The sequence below is a fragment of the Hyperolius riggenbachi genome, chromosome 6, assembly GCF_040937935.1.
Source record: "Hyperolius riggenbachi isolate aHypRig1 chromosome 6, aHypRig1.pri, whole genome shotgun sequence".
In the NCBI taxonomy this organism is placed as follows: Eukaryota; Metazoa; Chordata; class Amphibia; order Anura; family Hyperoliidae; genus Hyperolius; species Hyperolius riggenbachi.
The window spans coordinates 185,822,930-185,845,781 of NC_090651.1; the positions used below are offsets into that span (position 1 = coordinate 185,822,930).

The following is a 22,852-nucleotide window of genomic DNA, read 5'->3' on the forward strand; positions in this document are numbered from 1 at the left end:
CCTTCCACCTCCGCTGTTGCTGTTCTGCCAACCCAGCAACAGGTGCCTGTGGCCACCAGCAGCAGCAACAGCCGGTGCCCCAGAGACCTGCTGAGCCTAACAAAGAGCCTGTATGCAGTGTAGCTGCCCAGGGCAGAGGTGCCAGCCACAGAATCCTCCTCCAACCAGCACCAGTGACTGACCAGCATGGTGTCTGAATACATGGGGTCATCCAGCGGGCTTGACACCGACAGCCCCATGGACCCCATGGAGTACAGGGTCAAGAGACTGGAGATCTGGAGGGAGCTTGCCCAGTACGCCCTGGAAGTCCTGTCCTGCCAAACCGCCCCCCCCCCCCTCCCACCTCCAGTGTTCTCTCCGAGAGATGCTTCAGTACGGCCGACTCTGTGGACAAACTCACATTCCTCAAAATTAACCAGGCTTGGGCGGAAGGTGAGTTCCTGGCCCCTGCTGTAGGCGACAGGGGGACATGAAGTGGCTGGGAATTTTAACAATGCCTGCCTTTCCAACGCAAGTGAAAACCTACTCCTAATTGGCCTGGTTCATTTAATGTTTTGCTTTGGTGCCACCCGTCATGTCCTATGGCCTCATATGCTGCTGCTGACACACGCTGCTCCTCCTGCTGCGGAATTTCCCTACTGCAGTCTGTGTTCCCACTGCCAGGATCCACAGAAGGTTACATTTTTGGGCAGAATTATCATGCTTTGGTACCACCAGTGAGGCGTGCAATAGTCTTCTGTGCTGCTGCTGAGTGCTAAGTCCTCCTTCTCCTGCCCCTGATGTTGTTATTTACTACTGCAGTCTGTGTTCCCACTGCCAGGGTCCACAGATGCTTACATTGTTGGACAGAATTATTATGCTGTGGTACCACCAGTGAGGTGTGCAATAGTCTTCTGTGCTGCTGCTGAGTGCTTAGTCCTCCTCCTCCTGCTGCCGCTGATGTTGTATTTTACTACTAAAGTCTGTGTTCTCACCACCAGGGTCCATGGATGCTTAAATTTTGGGGCAGAATTATCATGCTGAGGTACCACCAGTGAGGTGTGCAATAGTCTTCTGCACTGCTGCTAAGTGCTTAGTCCTCCTCCTCCTGCCGCTGATGTTGTTATTTACTACTGCAGTCTGTGTTCCCACTGCCAGAGTCCACAGATGCTTACATTGTTGGGCAGAATTATTATGCTGTGGTAACACCAGTGAGGTGTGCAATAGTCTTCTATGCTGCTGTTGAGTGCTTCGTCCTCCTCCTCCTGCCGCTGATGTTGTATTTTACTACTAAAGTCTGTGTTCCCACTGCCAGGGTCCATGGATACTTACAAATATTTGGGCACAATTATCATGCTGAGGTACCACCAGTAAGGTACTATGCCCTTCTGTGCTGCTGCTGCTGAGTGCTTAGTCCTCCTCCTGCTGCCACTGATGTTGTATTTTACTACTAAAGTCTTTGTTCCCACCGCCAGGGTCCATGGATGCTTACATATTTTGGGTACAATTATGCTGAGGTACCACCAGTTAGGTGCCATGCTCTTCTGTGCTGCTGCTGACTGCTGGTGACGACACACCTTAGTCCTCCTCCTCCTCCTGTGCTCCTGCTGCTGCTGTTGTATTTCCGTACTACAGTCTGTGATCTCACCGCCAGGGAGCACGACCTAGTCTGCCACCACACCTTTCTCCTCCTGCTGCTGCTGCTGCTGCTATTATCTTACCCTCCTGCAGTCTGTGTGCCCTCCACCAGGGTCCAGAGACAACTCTGCTGCCATATCATTGTAATCGCTGCAAAAAATAAATAAATTGCAAAAACCTCTCTGGGAGTTTTTGTGGTGTTGTCCACTCATCATCCTCCACCAGTAATACCACCGCCAGGTTCCATTGGGACTCATCACCTGCCAGAATGGTTGCAGTTTGCTAGGGACTCTGTGGTTGCTTAAAGTGTATTTCATACTAGAGAAGAGTGAAAAGATGTGTGCTCTGACCAATCTTCACCTGACATATATACTGGCTGCCTCACTCAAGTCTATTGACTAATTGAAATTGACTCTTGTCTAATTAAAATGAAAAGGCGTTTGAAAGCTGCATTCACCTACCAGAATACGCAGGATCTAAGGCTACCTCCCTACCATTCCTGCATGAGATGTCCCCCACAAAAAACTTTGCATCTCAACAGTGTTGCCCTGTGTAGGCCTCCTTGTACCCCCAAGAAATGGGGGGCAGCGCAAACACCCCCACAAAGCAACCATTGCCCAGGAGTGCCACAACTGCCCCTTGGGTGGGAGTAAGAACACATGGATGGCACCCCCCCCCAGATGTGGCCTATGCCTAGGGAGGACCATCCATGCTGCCCCCCCCCCCCCCCAAGGATAGATACTCTACTTCTGTGTTATTTACTTACCTGTAGTGCACAATGCACATCCAGGGAGCGAACACACCAATGATGGGGTGAGGGGGGGAGCGCAGACAAACCCACCGGTACACTGCCACTGCTGGGGTACCTATTCGCCCCCCCCCCCCCTCACAACATCCCCAAAGACAACTGTATGCATACTAGAGAAGAGTGAAAAGGTGTGTGCTCTGACCAGTCTTCACCTAACATACTGTACAGTATATACTGGTTGCATCAAGTCTATTGACTAATTACATAGTTACATAGTTATTTGGGTTGAAAAAAGACATACGTCCATCGAGTTCAACCAGAGAACAAAGTACAACACCAGCCTGCTCCCTCACATATCCCTGTTGATCCAGAGGAAGGCGAAAAAACCTTACAAGGCATGGTCCAATTAGCCCCAAAAGGGAAAACATTTCTTCCCGACTCCAGATGGCAATCAGATAAAATCCCTGGATCAACATCACTGGGCATCAGGGGCGTTTCTAGGTTCCTGGGAGATCCGGGGCTCCCCTGGGCACCAAGAGGGAATGAGTGTGCGGTGCTCGTAGTGCAAAAAAATGGGCATGGCCATGCTGTGTAAGGTGGGCGTGGTCATAGGTGGGGCCAAATGTACTTGAACATAGCAGTGACGTAACTTAAATATATTCAATAGGCAGTATTTCACATATATAAGCCCCTCATCTGGCTTCTGTCTTGCCTTCAGCTGGCTGGCCTATGCGCGGTAATCGGCTGGTGGTGATGCTGTGCTGGCCTGGCTGGTGGTAATGCTATGCCGGCCTGGCTGGTGGTGATGCTGTGCTGGCCTGGCTGACGGTGATGCTGTGCCGGCCTGGCTGGCGGTGATGTTGAGCCGGCCTGGCTTTGCTAGGTGACTTGTTGGGGCTTTGCTGGACTGGGCAATTTGCTGGGGGCATTTTGGGGGGCTTTGCTGGGCTGGGGGCTTTACTAGGCTTTGCTTGGCTGTATGCTTTGCTGGGCTGGGACCAGGAGGCTTTGCTAGGCTGGGGGGTTTGCTTTGCTGAGGGCTCTGCTTTGCTGGGATGGGGCCCTGGGGCTCTGCTTGGCTGTAGATAGGTAACTTCCCCCAGTATAGATTATATAGGCAGTTTTCCCCAGTGTAGGTTAGATAGGCAGCTTCCCCCAGTATAGATTGTATAGGCACCTTCCCCCAGTATAGGTTAGAGTGGTAGGTTCCCCAGCGTAGGTTAGATAGATAGGTTCCCCCAGCTTAGGTTAGATAGGTAGGTTCCCCCAGCGTAGGTTAGATAGGTAGGTTCCGCCAGCGTAGGTTAGATAGGTAGGTTCCCCCAGTATAGATTAGATAGGTAGGTTCCTCTTGCATAGGTTATATAGGTAGCTTTCCACAGTATAGTTTAGTTAGGTAGGTCCTCTTAGTATAGGTTAGATAGGTAGGTTCCCCCAGTGTAGATTAGATAGGTAGGTTCCCCCAGTATAGATTAGATAGGTAGGTTCCCCCAGTATAGATTAGATAGGTAGGTTCCCTCAGTATAAGTTAGATAGGTAGGTTCCCCCAGTGGAGATTAGATAGATAGGTTCCCCCAGCGTAGATTAGATAGGTAGGTTCCCCCAATATAGATTAGATAGGTAGGTTCCCTCAGTATAGGTTAGATAGGCAGCATCCCCCAGTATAGATTAGATAGGTAGGTTCCCTCAGTATAGGTTAATCGAGAGGAATCAGAACGCTCAAGACCCCCTACCAATTCGACCAGTGGGTGCAGGATCTGGGAAGCCAAGCCAATCCAGGAATATGCACAAAAGGATCCGCAAGCCAACAGTGGTAGAAAATGCTGGTACTCTTTATTCAGGAATTCCACATGGCAAATGTTAAAAATCACAAGGTTTAACTGACGCGTGTCGGGCTTACAATCTGCCCTTAGTCATAGTTAAAAGTGAACCTGCAAGGGGAGGGCTTTATGTAGGTGGGGGGAAACCGCTCCACCCTATACCTCAACCAGCCCTCGCCTTAAAGGGAACATTACATACATGAATTATCTTAAAAGAGACATAATAAATGTACAAAGTTCATAAATATGCTTGATTATGATTAATAGCAACTAACAACAAGTGTTAAAAAGTGATGTAAAAGACCGATACTGGAGAAAACATGACAAATATGAAGCCAGATATGAAAGCCTATTAGACAAAGGAGAGCAAAGCAAAAAAACGCACAAATCCCATGAATAAAAGAGGATCAAAGGGAAGTCAAGTACATTTGTTTAACAGTCATAAACAAGGTTCAGATCCCAGCGTGTATTGAGACCCCTAGGAGTGCGAGTGTCCATCCTATGGATCCAATAAGCTTCTCGCCTCAGCAATAATTTGTAAGTGTCCCCACCTCTCTTGGGACTCACTATGCGTTCCACCCCTTGAAGAGTGAAGGATGAAAGATTGCCCTCATGAATATTTTTAAAGTGTTTGGACACTGCCGACTTTTTAAATGTTTTCCAATTGGTGCCACAAAAGTGTTCAGCAATGCGAGCTCTCAAATTGCGAGTGGTGCATCCCACATATTGTAAGCGGCAGGAGGTGCAGGAAATAACATAAATGACGCACCTTGTGTCACAATTTACATATTGTTTAATGGGGACACTATTACCAGTCGCAAAAGAGAGGATGGAGGAACCCTTTTTATGACAGTGGCAGTAGTTGCAGGTTGGAAAACCACACAGATAAGAACCCACCGTGGCAAGGCAGGTGGGGACACGAGACAGGGGAGTGGATTGAAAGTGACTTGGAGAAAGGATCGATCCTAGGGTGCGTGCCCTTCTGGCAGAGAAACGACATCCCTGTTGTAGAATAACCTTAAATTTGGGATCGGAATTCAGCACTGGAAGATATTTTCTCACAATATTAGTGATTTTATTAAATTCAAGGCTGTATTCTGTAACAAAAGTAACTCTCTCATCCTGGTCCCCACCCCGGTTCCTAGTAGTTAAAAGTTCACTGCGTGATCTCCTAGTGCCTCTAGAACGTCCCCGGGCTAGCTGGTTCTTAGTGTAACCTCTCTGTCTCAATCGGTTCTCGACTAAATTGCATTCTTGTTCCAATTCTTCAGGGCTGGAGCAATTACGTGCTGCTCGAGTGAATTCCCCTGTGGGAATAGCATTAATAGTGTGTCTGGGGTGACAGGAGCTGGCAAGAAGTATAGAATTACCTGTTGTGGATTTACGAAAGGTCTTGGTAGAAACTCGATGGAGCTTGGTGTCTCCAGTCAGGGTTAAATCTAAATAGTCAATGCAAGTGTCATGATGATTGATCGTAAAATTTAAATTTAGTTCATTGCAATTTACATATGCCAGAAAATCCTCGAGGAGGCCGGGAGGACCCCCCCACACCAAAAGTAAATCATCTATAAATCTGCCATACCAAACTATGTGGGAGGCAAAGGGGTTCTCATCCCCAAAGATGCGGAGTTCCTCCCACCAGCCCATGTATAGGTTGGCAAGGGAGGGGGAAAACTTTGCCCCCATGGAAGCTCCGCATCTCTGGAGGTAGAACCCAGAGTCAAACATAAAATAATTGTGCGTGAGGAGGTACTCCACGCCCCCCCCCCCCCCCCCCCCCGAGGAAAGACTGCAGGGAAATGTCAAAAGTGGAATATTTCTCAAGATGGAAATTTAAAGCTTTCATGGCAAAACTATGCGGTATTGAAGAGTACAAAGAGGTGACATCTAAGGTCACCCAATGGAACTGATCTTCCCACACAAAATCATCGAAACTAGACAGAACATGTCGAGTGTCCTGTAAGTAGCCTGGTAATCTCAGTACAAGGGGCTGCAGATGTGAATCAACCCACTCACCAAGGCGCTCCCCCACGGAGCCGATGCCAGCCACAATGGGGCGGCCCCGCGGGGGAGCGCCCGGCTTGTGTATCTTCGGGAGGTGGTGGAAAACCGGGACAACTGGGTGCAAGGGACACAGAAATTCGGACATGTTCCTAGTAATAACACCCATACTCTGTCCCAATTCCAACAGCCCCCGAAGATCAGCGAGAAAATCCTGAGTAGGATCCCGGAGTAAGGGCCGGTACACATCCGCATCACCCAGCTGTCTTAAGGCCTCCGACCGATAGTCGACGGCGTCCAGGACAACGACAGCTCCCCCCTTGTCCGCCAAGCGGATGACAATGTCTGCATTCTCCCGTAGGGAGTTTAAGGCCTGCCGCTCGGAGGCAGAGAGATCAGACGGTGCCCTGGACGACCTCGGCAGGTCAGCAAGCTCACTCTCTATAAGATCCTGAAAGGTGTCTACCTCAGGGGACCTGGCATTGACTGGGTAAAAAGAGGGGTTGGAAGTTTTAATAGGTATCACTTGATCTATATTAACCCCCACTGTGCTATTGTCATCCAGGGCCTGTAGCGCCAGAATATTCCTAATGTCACGGAAAGAGGAAACATCCTCAAATCGGTTCCGTGGCAAGGATACAGGCGCTAGGGATTCAACCACCTCAGAGGAATCACTAAGGAAGCGTTTCTTTACCACCAGGTTTCTCACAAACTTATTGAGGTCTAAGATGGTCCGGAATAGATCAAAATGGCTAGAGGGAGCAAAGGACAAGCCCCTAGACAGCAGTTTGATCTGTTCTGAAGAGAGGGCGCAACTAGAAAGATTAACCACATTACAGGCAATGGGCTCTGAGTTGAGAGCTACCTGGTTTTCCGGTTTTCTATGTTTGCGCCCTGCTCATCTGACACGTTTCTTTTTTGTTTTCGTTTTTTGATTTTGTTTGATTTCCGTTGTGTTCTGTAGTAGGATGGCTGAGGGATGGGAACCCCTGACGTCTGGAGTAAAGGAGGGTCCACTATCTGTTGGGCAATATTAGGAAAAATGGTAGATTGTAAGGCTCTACGGTTTGAATCTGAAGCCTCCGAAACATCCGACAGAGAGCCTGAAGTATCTAGAGAGCTGAAACTTACGTTTTTCTTGGGGGGGAATTTTTTTAGAATGGATTTGGGAGACCTATAAAAAGACTCCCATCTCCCCCATTCATACACTACATTACGACTGTAGTCATTTGTGTCCCTAAGGAATTTAACTCGTTTCGTCTCCATGATAATAGTTTCAAGTTTATTAATATTGTTTTTTAATTTAGAGTGTAAATCATCATAGAGACTCAAGGAGTCAAATTTTTTCAGATCCTGATTGATTTTGTCTATCTGCAGCTTGAGATCTATCAACTTTTGTTCCTCATATGAGACTATCAATCTCATAAGCTGCAGAGAACAGTCGGTCAGGATCTGGGTTCCCCCAGTATAGATTAGATAGGTAGGTTCCCCCAGTATAGATTAGATAGGTAGGTTCCCTCAGTATAAGTTAGATAGGTAGGTTCCCCCAGTGGAGATTAGATAGGTAGGTTCCCCCAATATAGATTAGATAGGTAGGTTCCCTCAGTATAGGTTAGATAGGAAGGTTCCCCCAGCGTAGATTAGATAGGCAGCTTCCCCTAGTGTCGGAGGGGGCACTGGGTGGAGCGGCAGGGGGGAGCAGGCAGTTAAAAACTCACCTGTCTTCAGATCGCCGCAGGCACAGCTTCCATGTGCTTCTGACTTCCTCCCTGTGGCGTCTCTCGCATTGGTAACAGCGCCCCCTGTGATGTCATTACAGGGGGCGCTGTAAAAAAGACGGACGCCGTGGGGAAGAAGTCGGAAGCACATGGAAGCTGTGCCTGCGGCGAACTGAAGACAGGTGAGTTTTTAACTGCCCATTACCCCCGCCGCTCCACCCCCTCCTGCTGGGCATTAATTGTAGCCATATATGTTTTTCAACGCAAGGAAAGCATCTAAGCCCCCTTTAAATGCAGGTATAGACATTGCCATAACTACTTCCTGTGAAATTGACTCTCATCTAATTAAAATGGCAAGGTGTTTGCAAGCTGCATTCACCTACCAGACTATACAGGATCTAAGGCTACCTCCCTGTCATTCCTGCAGGAGTTGTCCCACACAAAAAACTTTGCATCTCAACAGGAGTGCCGCATGTAGGCCTCCTTGTACCCCCATGAAATGGGGAGCAGCCCAAACACACCCACAAAGAGCAAACACACCCCATGTGAGAACACATGGATGGTACACCCCCCAGATGTGGCCTATGCCTAGGGAGGACCAACCATGCTGCCCCCCCCCCAAAGGATAGATACTTTACTTCTGCATTTTTTACTTACCTATAATGCACAATGCGCATCCTGGGAGCGAACACACCAATGATATGGCAGAACGTAATGGACATTGTAAGGTTAGCCTCCCTCTCTGGGGTGCTGCTACAGGGTTTTCCGAGCAATGAAAGGGCTTGGAGATCTGCGGCTCCCTGGTTGATGGGGGCATGGGGGAGCCTCCCCGTGGCACCCCTGGATAGTGCTAAATGTTGCACAAACTAATCCCCGCAGGGCAACCGTTTTGCGGTAATTAGTTTTAGATCCATCCAGCAGTGGCTGGATGGTGTACTGGTTAAGGGCTTTGCCTCTGACATGGGAGACCTGGGTTCGAATCTCGGCTCTGCCTGTTCAGTAAGCCAGTAATTCAGTAAGTTCTTCAGTAAAAATGGTTAAGCGCTCTTCTCTGCCTGTTCCTTCTTAGACACAGCAAATATGTCATATAATGAAAAAGCCCCCCCTTCGGGGAAAGACTCACCAGACTTCTAGGCCTCCAAGGCCAATGCTCGCATTCGGGGTATTGGCCACCCCGCAGCCTCTCTGGCAGTCCTCTCTTGGCTATTCCCAGTCTGTGTAAGCAAAAAGCGGATTCCACATCGCGTAAAAGCGTACCAGTTTATTTTTTAAAAAAGTTAAAAACAGATCAGTGGTGTATAACCACTCATTGGGTCAGAAAACTTCATCAAAAATGAAAAACACAGCCAGCCCCTTGTTTGACAAGCTACCTGATTCCAGGTACAGGGGTATGCAGAGATGAGATGCACTAAGCTGGTGACAAGGCGCACGCCTCTGTCATTTAGCGTCCCTCTCCGCAATAGCTTACTGGCTAGTGCTCTAAAAGATACCGAGCCTGCTGCACACAGACAATCCCGCCGCGTCCAGCGAGCGTCGTGCGCTATGACGTCACTCCGTGGCCCCGCCCAACGTTTCGTTGCCCTAGCAACTCCTCAGGGGCTCCAGGGCAACGAAACGTTGGGCGGAGCCACGGAGTGACGTCATAGCGCACGACGCTCACTGGACGCGGCGGGATTGTCTGTGTGCAGCAGGCTCGGTATCTTTTAGAGCACTAGCCAGTAAGCTATTGCGGAGAGGGACGCTAAATGACAGAGGCGTGTGCCTTGTCACCAGCTTAGTGCATCTCATCTCTGCATACCCCTGTACCTGGAATCAGGTAGCTTGTCAAACAAGGGGCTGGCTGTGTTTTTCATTTTTGATGAAGTTTTCTGACCCAATGAGTGGTTATACACCACTGATCTGTTTTTAACTTTTTAAAAAAATAAACTGGTACGCTTTTACGCGATGTGGAATCCGCTTTTTGCTTACACAGACTGGGAATAGCCAAGAGAGGACTGCCAGAGAGGCTGCGGGGTGGCCAATACCCCGAATGCGAGCATTGACCTTGGAGGCCTAGAAGTCTGGTGAGTCTTTCCCCGAAGGGGGGGCTTTTTCATTATATGACATATTTGCTGTGTCTAAGAAGGAACAGGCAGAGAAGAGCGCTTAACCATTTTTACTGAAGAACTTTATTTTGATGGTTGCACGCATCTAGGAAGAGCGCTCCTACATGATAATTATTATATGAGCAAGGACATTATACATGTGGTTACTGCCTGCTATTGTGTTTTACTTAGAATTTAGCACCTGTAATATGAATGTTTGATGAATGTTTGATTCATTATCTTTTATATAAAACATTTTTTAGAGGTGACCTATATAACATCTGACTCAGCATATGAGCGCAGTATCAGGGTGCTGTAATTGTTGTGAGTAATTCAGTAAGGAGTTCATTGGGCAAGACTCCCTAACACTGCTACTGCCTACTGAGTGCGCTCTAGTGGCTGCCTCGCAAGCGCTTTGAGTCCGACAGGAGAAAGGCGCTATACAAATACTGCCATTATTATTATCCTGCATATTATGGCATGCGAAAGCAAATGCAAATTTGCATGAGCATTGCCTCATGATCAAGACATGCACCTGGGTCATACCAACAGCCTAGCATCATACAAAATAAACGGGATACAGATGGGGACATCAAATGTGGAGAGTGCCTTAGGAGTACTCATCGAAAACAAGTTAGATAATTGTATTCAATGCCAAGCAGCTGTAGCTAAATCAGAGGCGGCTCCAGGAATTTTTTTTAGGGGGTGCTAAGCAGGTGCTGGACCAATTTCCGGGGGAGCTGAGGACCTGCGGCGCACGAAGTGCGCCGCAGCAAAAAATGGCGGTGGCCACAACCTGCGCCGCGGCGAAAAATGGGCGTGGTCATGACCGGATGAGGGCGGGGCTAACTGTAATTTAAAGTGAACCCAGGGTGAGAGTGATATGGTGGCTGCCATATTTATTTCCTTTTAAACAATTCTAGTTGCCTGGCAGCCCTGCTGATCTATTTGGCTGTAGTAGTGAACTGAATTACACCAGAAACAAGCATGCAGCTAATCTTGTCAGTTCTGACAATATTGTCAGAAACCCCTGACCTGCTGCATGCTTGTTCAGGGTCTATGGTTGAAAGAATTAGAGGCAGCGGACCAACACGGCAGCCAGGCAGCTGGTATTACTTAAAAGGAGGAGATAAATATGGCAGCCTCAATATTATTCTCACCTCGGGTTCCCTTTAAAAGTGCAACGCAAAGACAGAGGGCCCAAGTATTGGTGCCCCTTTCCCCAGAAAATTCACATAATTGCGCATGTTTTCTCAAGAAAATAGACGTAATGTGCGCAGATTTGAATAAAAAACATATTCAATAACCCCAATATGCACAATCGGTAGCAGATATGGCCCCAATATGCACAATCGGTAGCAGATATGACCCCAATATGCACAATCGGTAGCAGATATGACCCCAATATCCACAATCGGCAGCAGATATGACCCCAATATGCACAATCGGCAGCAGATATGACCCCAATATGCACAATCGGCAGCAGATATGACCCCAATATGCACAATCGGTAGCAGATATGACCCCAATATGCACAATCCATAGCAGAAATGACCCCAATATGCACAATCGGTAGCAGATATGACCCCAATATGCACAATCCGTAGCAGATATGACCCCAATATGCACAATCAGTAGCAGATATGACCCCAATATGCACAATCGGTAGCAGAAATGACCCCAATATGCACAATCCGTAGCAGATATGACCCCAATATGCACAATCCGTAGCAGATATGACCCCAATATGCACAATCCGTAGCAGATATGACCCCAATATGCACAATCCGTAGCAGATATGACCCCAATATGCACAATCCGTAGCAGATATGACCCCAATATGCACAATCCAGAGCAGATATGACCCCAATATGCACAATCCAGAGCAGATATGACCCCAATATGCACAATCCGTAGCAGATATGACCCCAATATGCACAATCCGTAGCAGATATGACCCCAATATGCACAATCCGTAGCAGAAATTACCCCAATATGCACAATCAGCACCACCTGAAAAAGAAAAGAAAAACCCATTTACTCACCTACAGCCAGAAGACCTTCTTTCCCGACCACTGGCACGACCTCCTTGTGGCGCGAAGCGCCCGCGCGCCCACGATCCTCTTCCTTCCCGACGTCACGACGAGACTTCCTGCTTGCATGCTGAGAGCAGGGCTACGGGAAAATGGCCGCCCGAAGTCTGCAGAACAGGGCTTCGGGCGGCCATCTTACCGTAGCCCTGCCTGCTGCTCCGTGCTGCCGCTGTGTGAACTGACTTGGCGTCTTTTAGACGCCTGAAGTCAGTTCACTCCAGGGGGTGCTTTGGGGGTGCTTGGACAATTCTAGGGGGTGCTCGAGCACCCCCAAGCACCCCCCTGGCGCCGCCCCTGAGCTAAATACATTTTTGGGATGCATTTAAAGGGAAATTAAAACTCAGAATGCTAGCATAATACTTGCCGTTTAGCAATTTTAGAAGGCCGGATCAGAAATATGGAATTCAGTTCTGGACACTGCATTACAGGAGGGACATTGCAGTTTTAGAGCAGGTGCAGAGACAAGCAAAAAAAAATTGACTAGAGGGATGGAAAGTCTCACTTACTAGGAAAGGTTAGACAAACTGGACTTATTTAGCCTGGAGAAAAGATGCCCTCGAGGACATCTAACATGTATAAATACATCAGAGAGTAATAAAAGCTTGGCAGATTAGTTTTTTTTCTCTACCTATGCATGAGCAAAAGACTACATGACATGTTCTGAGCATGGACAAAAAAGGTTTTTACCATTTATTTTGTAAAGGATTATTTACAGTAAGAGTGGTTAAAATGTGGAATGTAGGGAAGGCAAAATCTAAATATGCTTTTAACTCCCTCCCAAATGCCTAACTATGATCAGCCTCATAAGGGTGGCAGTCCCAGGGCCGCCTAACGGCGAAATGCGTCAAGTCTTGGGGCAGGGTTTTGCAGGGATCCCCTGCAAAACCCTGATCGCTCAGGTGTCCCCTAGAGAGGCTCAAGAGCGATTGTCTCTCGTAGGCTAACGCCTATGACAGCCGAACGCTGTCATTAGCTGGCGGGGGGAAATAAAGAAATAAATAGGGAAATGTATTTAAAAAAAATATATACAAATAAATAAATAAAAAAAATAAATACTTCAGGAGCGATCAGAGAAAAGGGAGGGGGGGATTAATTTGCATGCTGCATGGTATGACTCTGCAGCAAGCTTTTATAGCTACAGAGCACTAAATAGTAAAAAAAATAAAGAGCCTGGCCATGGGGGGGGGTTGAGTGTAAGCCAGTGGTTAAGGAGGACTTTGATGTTTTTCTTGCATTGACAACATCTATGGATCTAATTACTACGCAAATTCTCGCCGTGTTGATCTAGGGATTTTATGTGATTGCCGCCTTGAGTCGGGAAAGATTTTTTTTTTTCCTTTTAGGGCTACTTGGTTCAAGACTTGTAATGGTTTTTCACTTTTCTCTGGATCAACTGAGATATGTGAAGGTGCAGGCTAGTGTTTAAACAATTTTTTTTGGGTTGAACTCGATAGATGTATGTCTTTTTTCAACCCAAATAACTATCTTTGTAATTAATACTAACTGTATTTTTTATTTGCACTGTTTTAGGTTGGCAAATACAAGGATCGGGGACTGCAAATGAAGTATTATGTTTGGCCTGTGTTTGATCTATATCCAAACTCAGAAGAACATAAAGATGAACATCTAAGCATAGTGACTTTGGAAGAAGCTCCTTTTGTTATTGTTGAAGATGTTGATCCATTAAGTGGTACTTGCATGAGAAACACAGTTCCATGCCGCAAGCAGATACGTATAGAGTATGTAAACAATATGAACATCTTTGCTTTTACTTTGTTTTACATGGCTTGTGGATTTCTTTTTAAAGCAGTAGGATCAGCCATACTATGCCAGGGAAAAAAACACATATAAGTAGATAAATACTTGATCTACTTACATAACACATGTATTATACTGTCCACGTTTTGATTTCAGTGAATGTTATATAGTAAATGACCAGAATTCTGTTAGTGGTGGGGGCCATGTCTTTTGCCAACAGTTAAGGCTAACTCGTGATGTCATTTCTGCCCTTTACTTTTTTTTGTCTCCTCCAGTCGCTGAGTCACCTCAGCCTTGCTTGTAAACACAAGTGAGTAGGGGATTAGGTTTCAGATAAGCAGCTGGCAGGGAAATAAAGGAAAGAGGAGGAATACATTATAGATAAAAAGAACCACCAGCATGCAATTCTTTGGCACCGACTACTAAAGGGCCAGTGCTCCTTAAGTATGTGATAACTCCAAATCATAACAGCAGAAAAAGTATTGAAAGTTTTGAATGCAGGATTAGCATCTTTATCACTTAATACACTCAGACCAGTTGCTGATTAATTTGATTTTTATGGTGACGATAACGCTTTAAGGCTTTCTGCTGTTCTGCAGTTATTTTTAACATTATTTCAAGTGTTGCACAACTGCAGAACAACAACTGTTCAGATACAGGTAAGCTGCAGTTTTCTGCAGTATGCTCATTTTTCCAGGTGTAAATACCATTTTCTTCAGTATGAACTCAGGTTTAAAGTAAACCTGAGATGGTTTACTAGCCATGAACCTCCTCCAGCCCCATGAGCACTATCGACTCCCTAGCCGTCCACCTCGGCACCTCCATTCAGCTGCTATGACTTTCTGTAATCCTGGCAGTTCTGTGCATACTCAGTTCAGCCGCGTGCGCACCCCTCATCATGCTCACATCCCCTGGAACATTCTGTGCCTGCGCAGAATACTCCAGGGGATGGGAGTGCAGTGGGGGCAGAAGCCAGTGATTGGCGGAAACTAATTGGATTATCATAGAGAGGCTGAAGAGGATGGTGAAGGAAGCCAAAGTGCTTATGGGGCTGGAGGAAGCCCCAGGTAACTATAAATAAGGGCTAGTGTACCACCTGTGGTACACTTTAAGTCAGGAAGCAAGCTGATCTCAAACCTCTGTGTACACCGGTCCAAAAGGTATGGAAATAAGGCAGCAGATTTTATTGTCTATTATTATTTTTTGTTATTTAATATTTATATAGCGCCAAAATCTTCCGAAGCGCTGTACAGAGTATATTGTCTTGTCACTTAACTGTCCCTCAGAGGGGCTCACAATCTAATCAGAATCAGAATGAGCTTTATTCACCAAGTGCGACGGGCACCTCACCCGGAATTATTTGTGGTACGCATGGCAATTGACATAGTGCAAATAGTGCAGATAACAACACAATAGTGCATTAACAACAGCAACAACAACAACATAGTGCAGATGACAACCATATTGTGCAGTGACATGATATAGCATAGGGTACAGTACAACAGTGCAGCAAGTGAGAATCAAACAGACGTGTTCATACGCTAGGGCACCGGGGGATCTGGCGAGGACTGGGGGGCATTGTTGGGGGGAGGGTTTAAGTTGAGGAGAAGGACTGCTTGAGGAAAGAAGGTGTTCCTATGCCTGGAGGTTTTGGTGGGTATGGTCCTGTATCGGCGGCCTGTGGAAGGAGGTTAATGAAGCGACTGCTAGGGTGGGAGGGGTCATGTGTAATCCTGTTGGCCCTGAACCTTATTCTGGACATATGGAAGAGGTCCGGGGGGGTGGCGGAGGCAGAGGTGACCCAATGATCTTCTTGGTGGCACTGATTACTTTCTAGAGTTTGTGCTTGTCTCTTGCATTTGCCCCTGAGTACCAAACAATAATGGAGGAACAGAGGACAGATTTAATAGTGACCATGTAGAAACTGGTCAGTAGCTCTTGCAGCATTCCAAACTTCCTCAGTTGCCTCAGGAAGAGAAGCCTTTGCTGGGCCTTCTTTTGGGTTATGGTGGAGTTCACATCCCACCTCAAGTTCTCAGGAATAGTGGTACCCAGGAACTTAGCGCTGTGTACCCTGGAGACTCCATGTCATTAACGATTTAATATTTCAGGAAAAAAAAAATGTAACAATGCAGAAAATATATACAAAGGATTTACAAAAAAAAAACAAGGAAAAATTACAAGGAAAAAGTTACAAAGATACACACAAGGATGTTTGCATAAAAATAAAATGGGGATGTAATAGATAGCGGAGATACCGCCGCAGAGACAAGCGGCGTGGCGGCTATCTCCTCTGCCGCGCGGTTACATGCTGAGACTTTGCCTGGTCCTTCTATTGCTCACAGGTTAAGAGCTACGCGCGCGCGAGCCGAGCGACAGGACCTTTATGCAGCTAGGAGGGGAGTCAGCTGACGCGCGGTCAGCTGATTCCAGCCAGCGTCCGGATTGGCTGAGTGACTGGGGCAGCGCTATGGAGCATGGTTGGGTATATATAGGACAGGCCTGTCAGTAGCTCCTCGTATGCCGTTGCAAATGCTATCGTGTTAGCGCTCAGACCCTGGTCAGATCCCAAAGTGTGCTAGAACCGGCCGGAGCCGGGGATCCACACTTAGCCAGATTCTGTTGATAGCTTAAAGTACTAATTGCATTGTTTATTTGTTATGACTTTCTGCTTACTCTGACTATCCTCCTGTTTGTCGATTCTGTACCTCAGCCATCTGATTCACGTTGCCGACCCTGCTTGTTATTGACGCTGAATCAGTCTTCTGTTTCTGTACTGTACCTGTCCGCTCGTTGCCTACTCTGCCTGTCTGACCTTGCTACCCGCACCAGTGGGCCTAGCCACTGGTGAGGGAAATTACTGTCTGTATCATCTACTCCTAGGCTGCAGTACTGTCTGTATCATCTACTCCTAGGCTGCAGTACTGTCTGTATCATCCACACCTAGACTACAGTACCGTCTGTATTACTAACTCCTAGGCTGCAGTACTGTCTGTATCATTTACTTCTAGGCTGCAGTACTGTCTGTATTGCCTACACTTAGGCTGCAGTACCTTCTGTATCAACTACGCCTAGGCTGCAATACAGTTCGTATCACCTGTTCCACAGAGGATCGTTAGTGCAGTACTAATTGTATTACTCCTCCTTGTGCTGTGCACCAAACACTACTAGGCTGCAGTACTTCCTGAATCACCTGCTCCACAGGTGATCAGTTGTTCAGCCCTGGTTGTATTATCTTCTACTTGCGTTTGTGCTTCCAACACTCTCGGCTGCAGCACGGTCTGATTCACTTGCCCAATAGTGAGCACCGGCTGCAGTACTGTCTGGGTCACCCGTTCCTCGGGTGAACCCACTCATCCTAATTACTGTTACACCAAGCACTATACTACATTAGCTGCCTTGTGCTTTGCTATACTTGTATTATTGGTGATTCTGCAGATCACCATATAATCAGGTATAGTATCTGTATTATCGGTGATTGTAACGGTTTTGTGCCGCAACTCATATCTGAGCGTTTGGTGATCTGCAGAATCACCAAAAGCTGCAGACGCTATACTGGATTATGTGTGATCTGCAGAATCACCAATAATACCCGTATAGCAACACAATGAGCTGAGAATGCAATGCTTGGTACAACCGTAACTAGTAATTCGCGAGGCCTACCAGAGGACCTGGCAAGGTACAATCAGTACACTAAGAGGACAGATTAGACCAAACCTCCCCAGTGGGGCTGGGAAGGTACAGACAGAGAATATAGAAATGGTCTAGCTAGTCTCTGTCAGGGGAGCTGGCAAGAGACAAACACCAATCAGACAGATAATAACAGACCTTTTCCAGTTGGCCTGGAGGGTCTACTAGGAGATAGACCAACTAGTCCTTACCAGGGAAGCTGGCAAGGAACTAGTAAAACAGGTAGCAAGGCAGCCACCTGGAAAGGTGATACAAGTGACTTGGATAGTTTTAGCCAAACCTTCCAGAGGAGCTGGGAAGGTACTATCAGTCACCAAGCAACACCTCACCAGTGGAGCTGGTGAGAATAATAAATAAAGAACGGGTGCTCATCAGTGCAACTGATGAGCCTCAGAAACCACACAGGCTAGGGCCCTTCAGAGGTGCTGGCTGGCCCAAGCTGGAATTAATAAAGGCTAGGCCCCTTCAGAGGTGCTGGCCGGCACTAGCTACTCGGTACTACTACATATGGCCAGACCTCCGAGGGTACTGGGAATGTACTAACAGATACAATAACAGAATAGTTTGACGAGACCTCACCAGAGGTGCTGGCGAGGCACCACCGATACACTGACCACAATAATAGAACTCAGAACTTTAATAGAATAACCAGGCCTCACCAATGGGGCTGGGGAGGAACTATCAGTGAACAGCCCGTACAATAAAGTACAAACCCCAGCAAGCTGGGGACACTGGAACCAAGATATAGAATCTCCCGGGGAGCGGGTGATTCAGAAAGCACCGCTACCTAGTGATCACCCGAGGAGCAGGCGATTAAGGCTGCACTGCAGCCTAGAAGACACCTGGGGAGCAGGTGTTACAAATAATACTGCAATCACAGATCACCTGAGGAGCAGGCGATTAAGGCTGTACTGCAGCCTAGCAGAACCACTTCACCAGTGGAGCTGGTGAAGCGAACACCTCACCAGTGGCTAGGGCCCACTGGTGAGCAGAATGGTCAGGCAGGCAAGAGTCGGCAACAGAGAGGACAGTTTCAGAGCAGAAACGTGAGGCAGAAGAGTAATCGGTAATCAGGCAGAGGTTCAGCAACTTTGAGGCAGATAGACGGAAGTGCAGAATCAGCAAGCAAAATCAGAGTCAGAGTTTAGCCAGAGTCATACGCATGGCTGTACCCGAGAAGTTTTCAGGGCATAGATCTGACTTTCAGAATTTTAGTAATCATGTGCTATCCTATTTTGCGTTAAGGCCTAACTTGTCTGGTTCAGAGAGCCAGAGGATAACGTTTATTAAGACTCTATTGTCAGGAGACTTGCAGACATGGGCGTATAGTCTTCATTCTGAGCATGAGGCATTATCCTCGGTTCAGGAGTTTAAGGCCATGGCCGTTATATATGACGATCCAGATATTGCAATTACTGCTGAGAGGAAACTAAAAACTCTCAGGCAGGATCGTAATCTGGTGGAGGTTTATGCTGCGGAGTTTAGAAAGTGGGCTGTGTCTAGATGGGGGACGTATGCATTACTAGACTGTTTTCTGTCAGGGTTGTCTGATGCAGTCTCTGATTTGATGTTGGGACATCCCGAACCCAAATCCATAGACGAAGCAATCTTTTTGGCAGTGCGGGTAGATCGCCGCCTGCATTATCAGAAATAGACCCCTGGTAAAACCACGGTAAGATCTGTCTCCTACGCCTCTCCTCCACCCTCGTCATCTCCAGACGAGCCGATGCAAATCGGACAGTCTAGATTGACACAAGTGGAAAAGAATGGCAGAAAGTCAGAAGGACTATGTCTATACTGTGTGGAGCAGGGTCACGTTGTCCAAAACTGTCCTAAGAAGTCGGGAAACGCTGTCGCCTAGATGTAGTCAGAGGTAATACCCTAGGCGAGCAGTCAATACCTCTAAACAATAACCGTTTGCTCCTCCCCTGCTCCATCACCTGGGAGGGTCAGACCACGCCCACAGAAGCCTTTGTAGACTCCGGGCCTGCAGCCAATTTCATAGATTTTGATTTTGTGAAAAAATTGGGGATTCCCTTGCTCCCGTTAGACCGGCAGATTGTGGTTACGGCAGTTGATGACTCTCCGCTACAGTGTAGACAGCCTCTGTCTCAGACCCCATTGCTGATATGCAATATAGGGGTGCTACATAAAGAAAAATTACAGTTCTTTGTCTTGCGTATGGCAACCTCTACTATCATTCTTGGCATGCCCTGGTTGCAACTCCACTCCCCTCAGATTGACTGGGCGTCAGGTCAGCTACAGAGCTGGTCTACCCATTGTCATCATTGTTTGGAGAGAGTTGCTGTTTGTGCCACCAAGATTCAGGTTAAAGGGGTGCCAAAGCAGTACGCAGAATTTGCAGATGTATTCTGTCCTAAATTTGCGGATAAACTTCCGCCTCACCGGAGCTATGACTGTCCTATAGAATTAAGATCCGGTTGTATGCCCCCTAAAAGCCATCTGTATAATTTATCTGGGCCTGAAAAACTGGCAATGCAAGAGTACATTAACCTATTTTAGTTCCTGGACGTAGAAACTACGTCCAGGAACCATGCGCGCTACCGAGGCCGATCGCGCGCGTGCACGCACGCTCCCGGCCCGCGGTTCGTTAGCCAGGCAATCAGTGAATTGGGCTATGGTGCCCAATCACTGATTCCTCTCCCCCGCTGAAAAAGCGACAGCTTCTCTCGGAAGCTGCGCTTTTCCTGGCTGTTGCCTCCCCCATGCGTCTCTCTAATCGTATGTTACGCTTAGAGTGACATCATGTAAACAAACTCATGGCCGCCATCTTGTGGCCAAAAAGTAAAACTACAACTAAAAGAAAAAAAAAATAAAACTAAACACACATTTACATCATAAAACTATAGTTTGCATGCCACCCGCCCAAAAATACCCAAATAACATGTTTAATATATAAAAAAAACAAAAAACATTACAATAAAAAAAAAACATGTAAATATTTACCTAAGGGTCTAAACTTTTTAAATATCAATGTAAAGATGAAATATTTCTACATTTTTTTTATTTTAAACTTGTAAATAGTGATAGATGGAAAACGGAAAAAATGCACCTTTATTTCCAAATAAAATATTGTCGCCATACATTGTGATAGGGACATAATTTTAACGGTGTAATAACCAGGACATATGGGCAAATACAATATGTGAGTTTTAATTATGGAGGCATGTACTATTTTAAAACTATAATGGCTGAAAACTGAGAAATAATGAATTTTTTCCGTTTTTTCTTATTCTTCCTGTTAGAATGCATTTACAGTTAAGTGGCTCTTAGCAAAATGTACCCCCCAAAGAAAGCCTAATTGGTGGCGGAAAAAACAAGATATAGATCAGTTCATTGTGATAAGTAGTGATAAAGTTATAGGCTAATCAATGGGAGGTGAACATTGCTCAAGTGAAAACAACGGAACACGAATGGGTTAAAGAGACTCCGTAACAAAAATTGCATCCTGTTTTTTATCATCCTACAAGTTCCAAAAGCTATTCGAATGTGTTCTGGCTTACTGCAGCACGTTCTACTATCACCATCTCTGTAATAAATCAACTTATCTCTCTCTTGTCAGACTTGTCAGGCCTGTGTCTGGAAGGCTGCCAAGTTCTTCAGTGTTGTGGTTCTGCTATGAACTCCCCCATCCAGGCCCCTCTCTGCACACTGCCTGTGTGATATTTAGATTAGTGCAGCTTCTCTCTGTTCTATTATCTTTTACAAGCTGGATAAATCCTCCTCTGAGCTGGCTGGGCTTTCACATACTGAGGAATTACATACAGGCACAGCTGTTTGCACTCTGCAGGAAGAAATAGCCTGACACTTCAGTGGAAGATAGCTGCAGGGGGAATGAAACACACAAATGATCTCTTGAGATTCAAAAGGATGGCTGTATACAGCCTGCTTGTGTATGGATGTATTTTCTATGTGTGGACATACTGTACATCAATCTACTTCCTGTTTTGGTGGCCATTTTGTTTATAAACAAACTTTTTAAAACTGTTTTTAACCACTTTTAATGCGGCGAGGAGCGGCGAAATTGTGACAGAGGGTAATAGGAGATGTCCCCTAACGCACTGGTATGTTTACTTTTGTGCGATTTTAACAATACAGATTCTCTTTAAGGAAAATTTGGCCAAGGGCTTCATCCGTCCTTCCCGGTCGCCAGCTGGGGCTGGGTTCTTTTTTGTAAAGAAGAAAAACGGAGGGCTTAGACCCTGTATTGACTACAGAGGTCTAAATAAGATCACAGTGAAAAATCGTTACCCGTTGCCTTTGATAGACGATTTGTTCACGCAGGTGACCAATGCCAGTATTTTCTCCAAATTAGACCTGCGAGGGGCATACAACCTGGTATGCATCAGAGACGGTGACGAATGGAAGACGGCGTTTAACACGCCCGACGGGCATTACGAGTATTTGGTTATGCCCTTCGGGTTGTAGAACGCCCCGGCCGTTTTCCAGGAATTAATCAATGATGTTTTCAGGGAGGTTTTGGGAAAATTCGTGCTTGTATATCTTGATGACATAGTCATTTTCTAATGTGGGATTGAAGGCACTCCAAAGATTTCTTAACTTTGCCAACTACTACAGGAAGTTCATCAAGGGCTTCTCGTCTGTAGTGTCACCCCTCACCAGTCTTACTAAAAAAGGGGGCTGACACGTATCACTGGTCGGCAGAGACCCAGTCAGCTTTTGCCACTTTGAAAAAGTTGTTCTGTTCAGCACCTATCCTGAGACACGTGGATGTCACCTTCCCCTTCATTGTGGAAGTCGATGCGTCTGAAATAGGGGTTGGGGCTGTGCAGTCTCAGCGCTCTGGTCTTCAAGGCAAATTACACCCATGTGCCTTCTTTTCACGTAGATTCTCTCCAGCTGAGACGAACTACGATACATGCTGAGGACTTACATGCTGAGACTTTGCCTGGTCCTTCTATTGCTCACAGGTTAAGGGCTACGCGCATGCGAGCCGAGCGACAGGACCTTTATGCATCTAGGAGGGGAGTCAGCTGACGCGCGGTCAGCTGATTCCAGCCAGCATCCGATTTGGCTGAGTGACTGGGGCGGCGCTGTGGAGCATGGTTGGGTATATATAGGACAGGCCTGTCAGTAGCTCCTCGTCTGCTGTTGCAAATGCTATCATGTTAGCGCTCAGACCCTAGTCAGATCCCAAAGTGTGCTAGAACCGGCCGGAGCCAGGGATCCACACTTAGCCAGATTCTGTTGATAGCTTAAAGTACTAATTGCATTGTTTATTTGTTATGACTTTCTGCTTACTCTGACTATCCTCCTGTTTGTCGATTCTGTACCTCAGCCA

General features: G+C 46.7%; 2 protein-coding genes across 2 annotated transcripts in view; one reads left to right on the plus strand and one right to left on the minus strand.

The window, feature by feature from the left end:
- The window catches only part of LOC137522100 (glutamate receptor ionotropic, NMDA 2B), a 1,475,416-nt gene that overhangs the window by 417,749 nt on the left and 1,034,815 nt on the right, over positions 1-22,852 (plus strand). Inside the window, exon 4 of the mRNA XM_068242127.1 lies at positions 13,612-13,820. Within this exon, the coding sequence (XP_068098228.1) occupies positions 13,612-13,820 (209 nt within the window). The remainder of the gene's footprint in view (positions 1-13,611; positions 13,821-22,852) is intronic.
- The window catches only part of LOC137521249 (ERV-BabFcenv provirus ancestral Env polyprotein-like), a 356,923-nt gene that overhangs the window by 267,136 nt on the left and 66,935 nt on the right, over positions 1-22,852 (minus strand). The gene's annotated exons all lie outside the window — the stretch shown is intronic.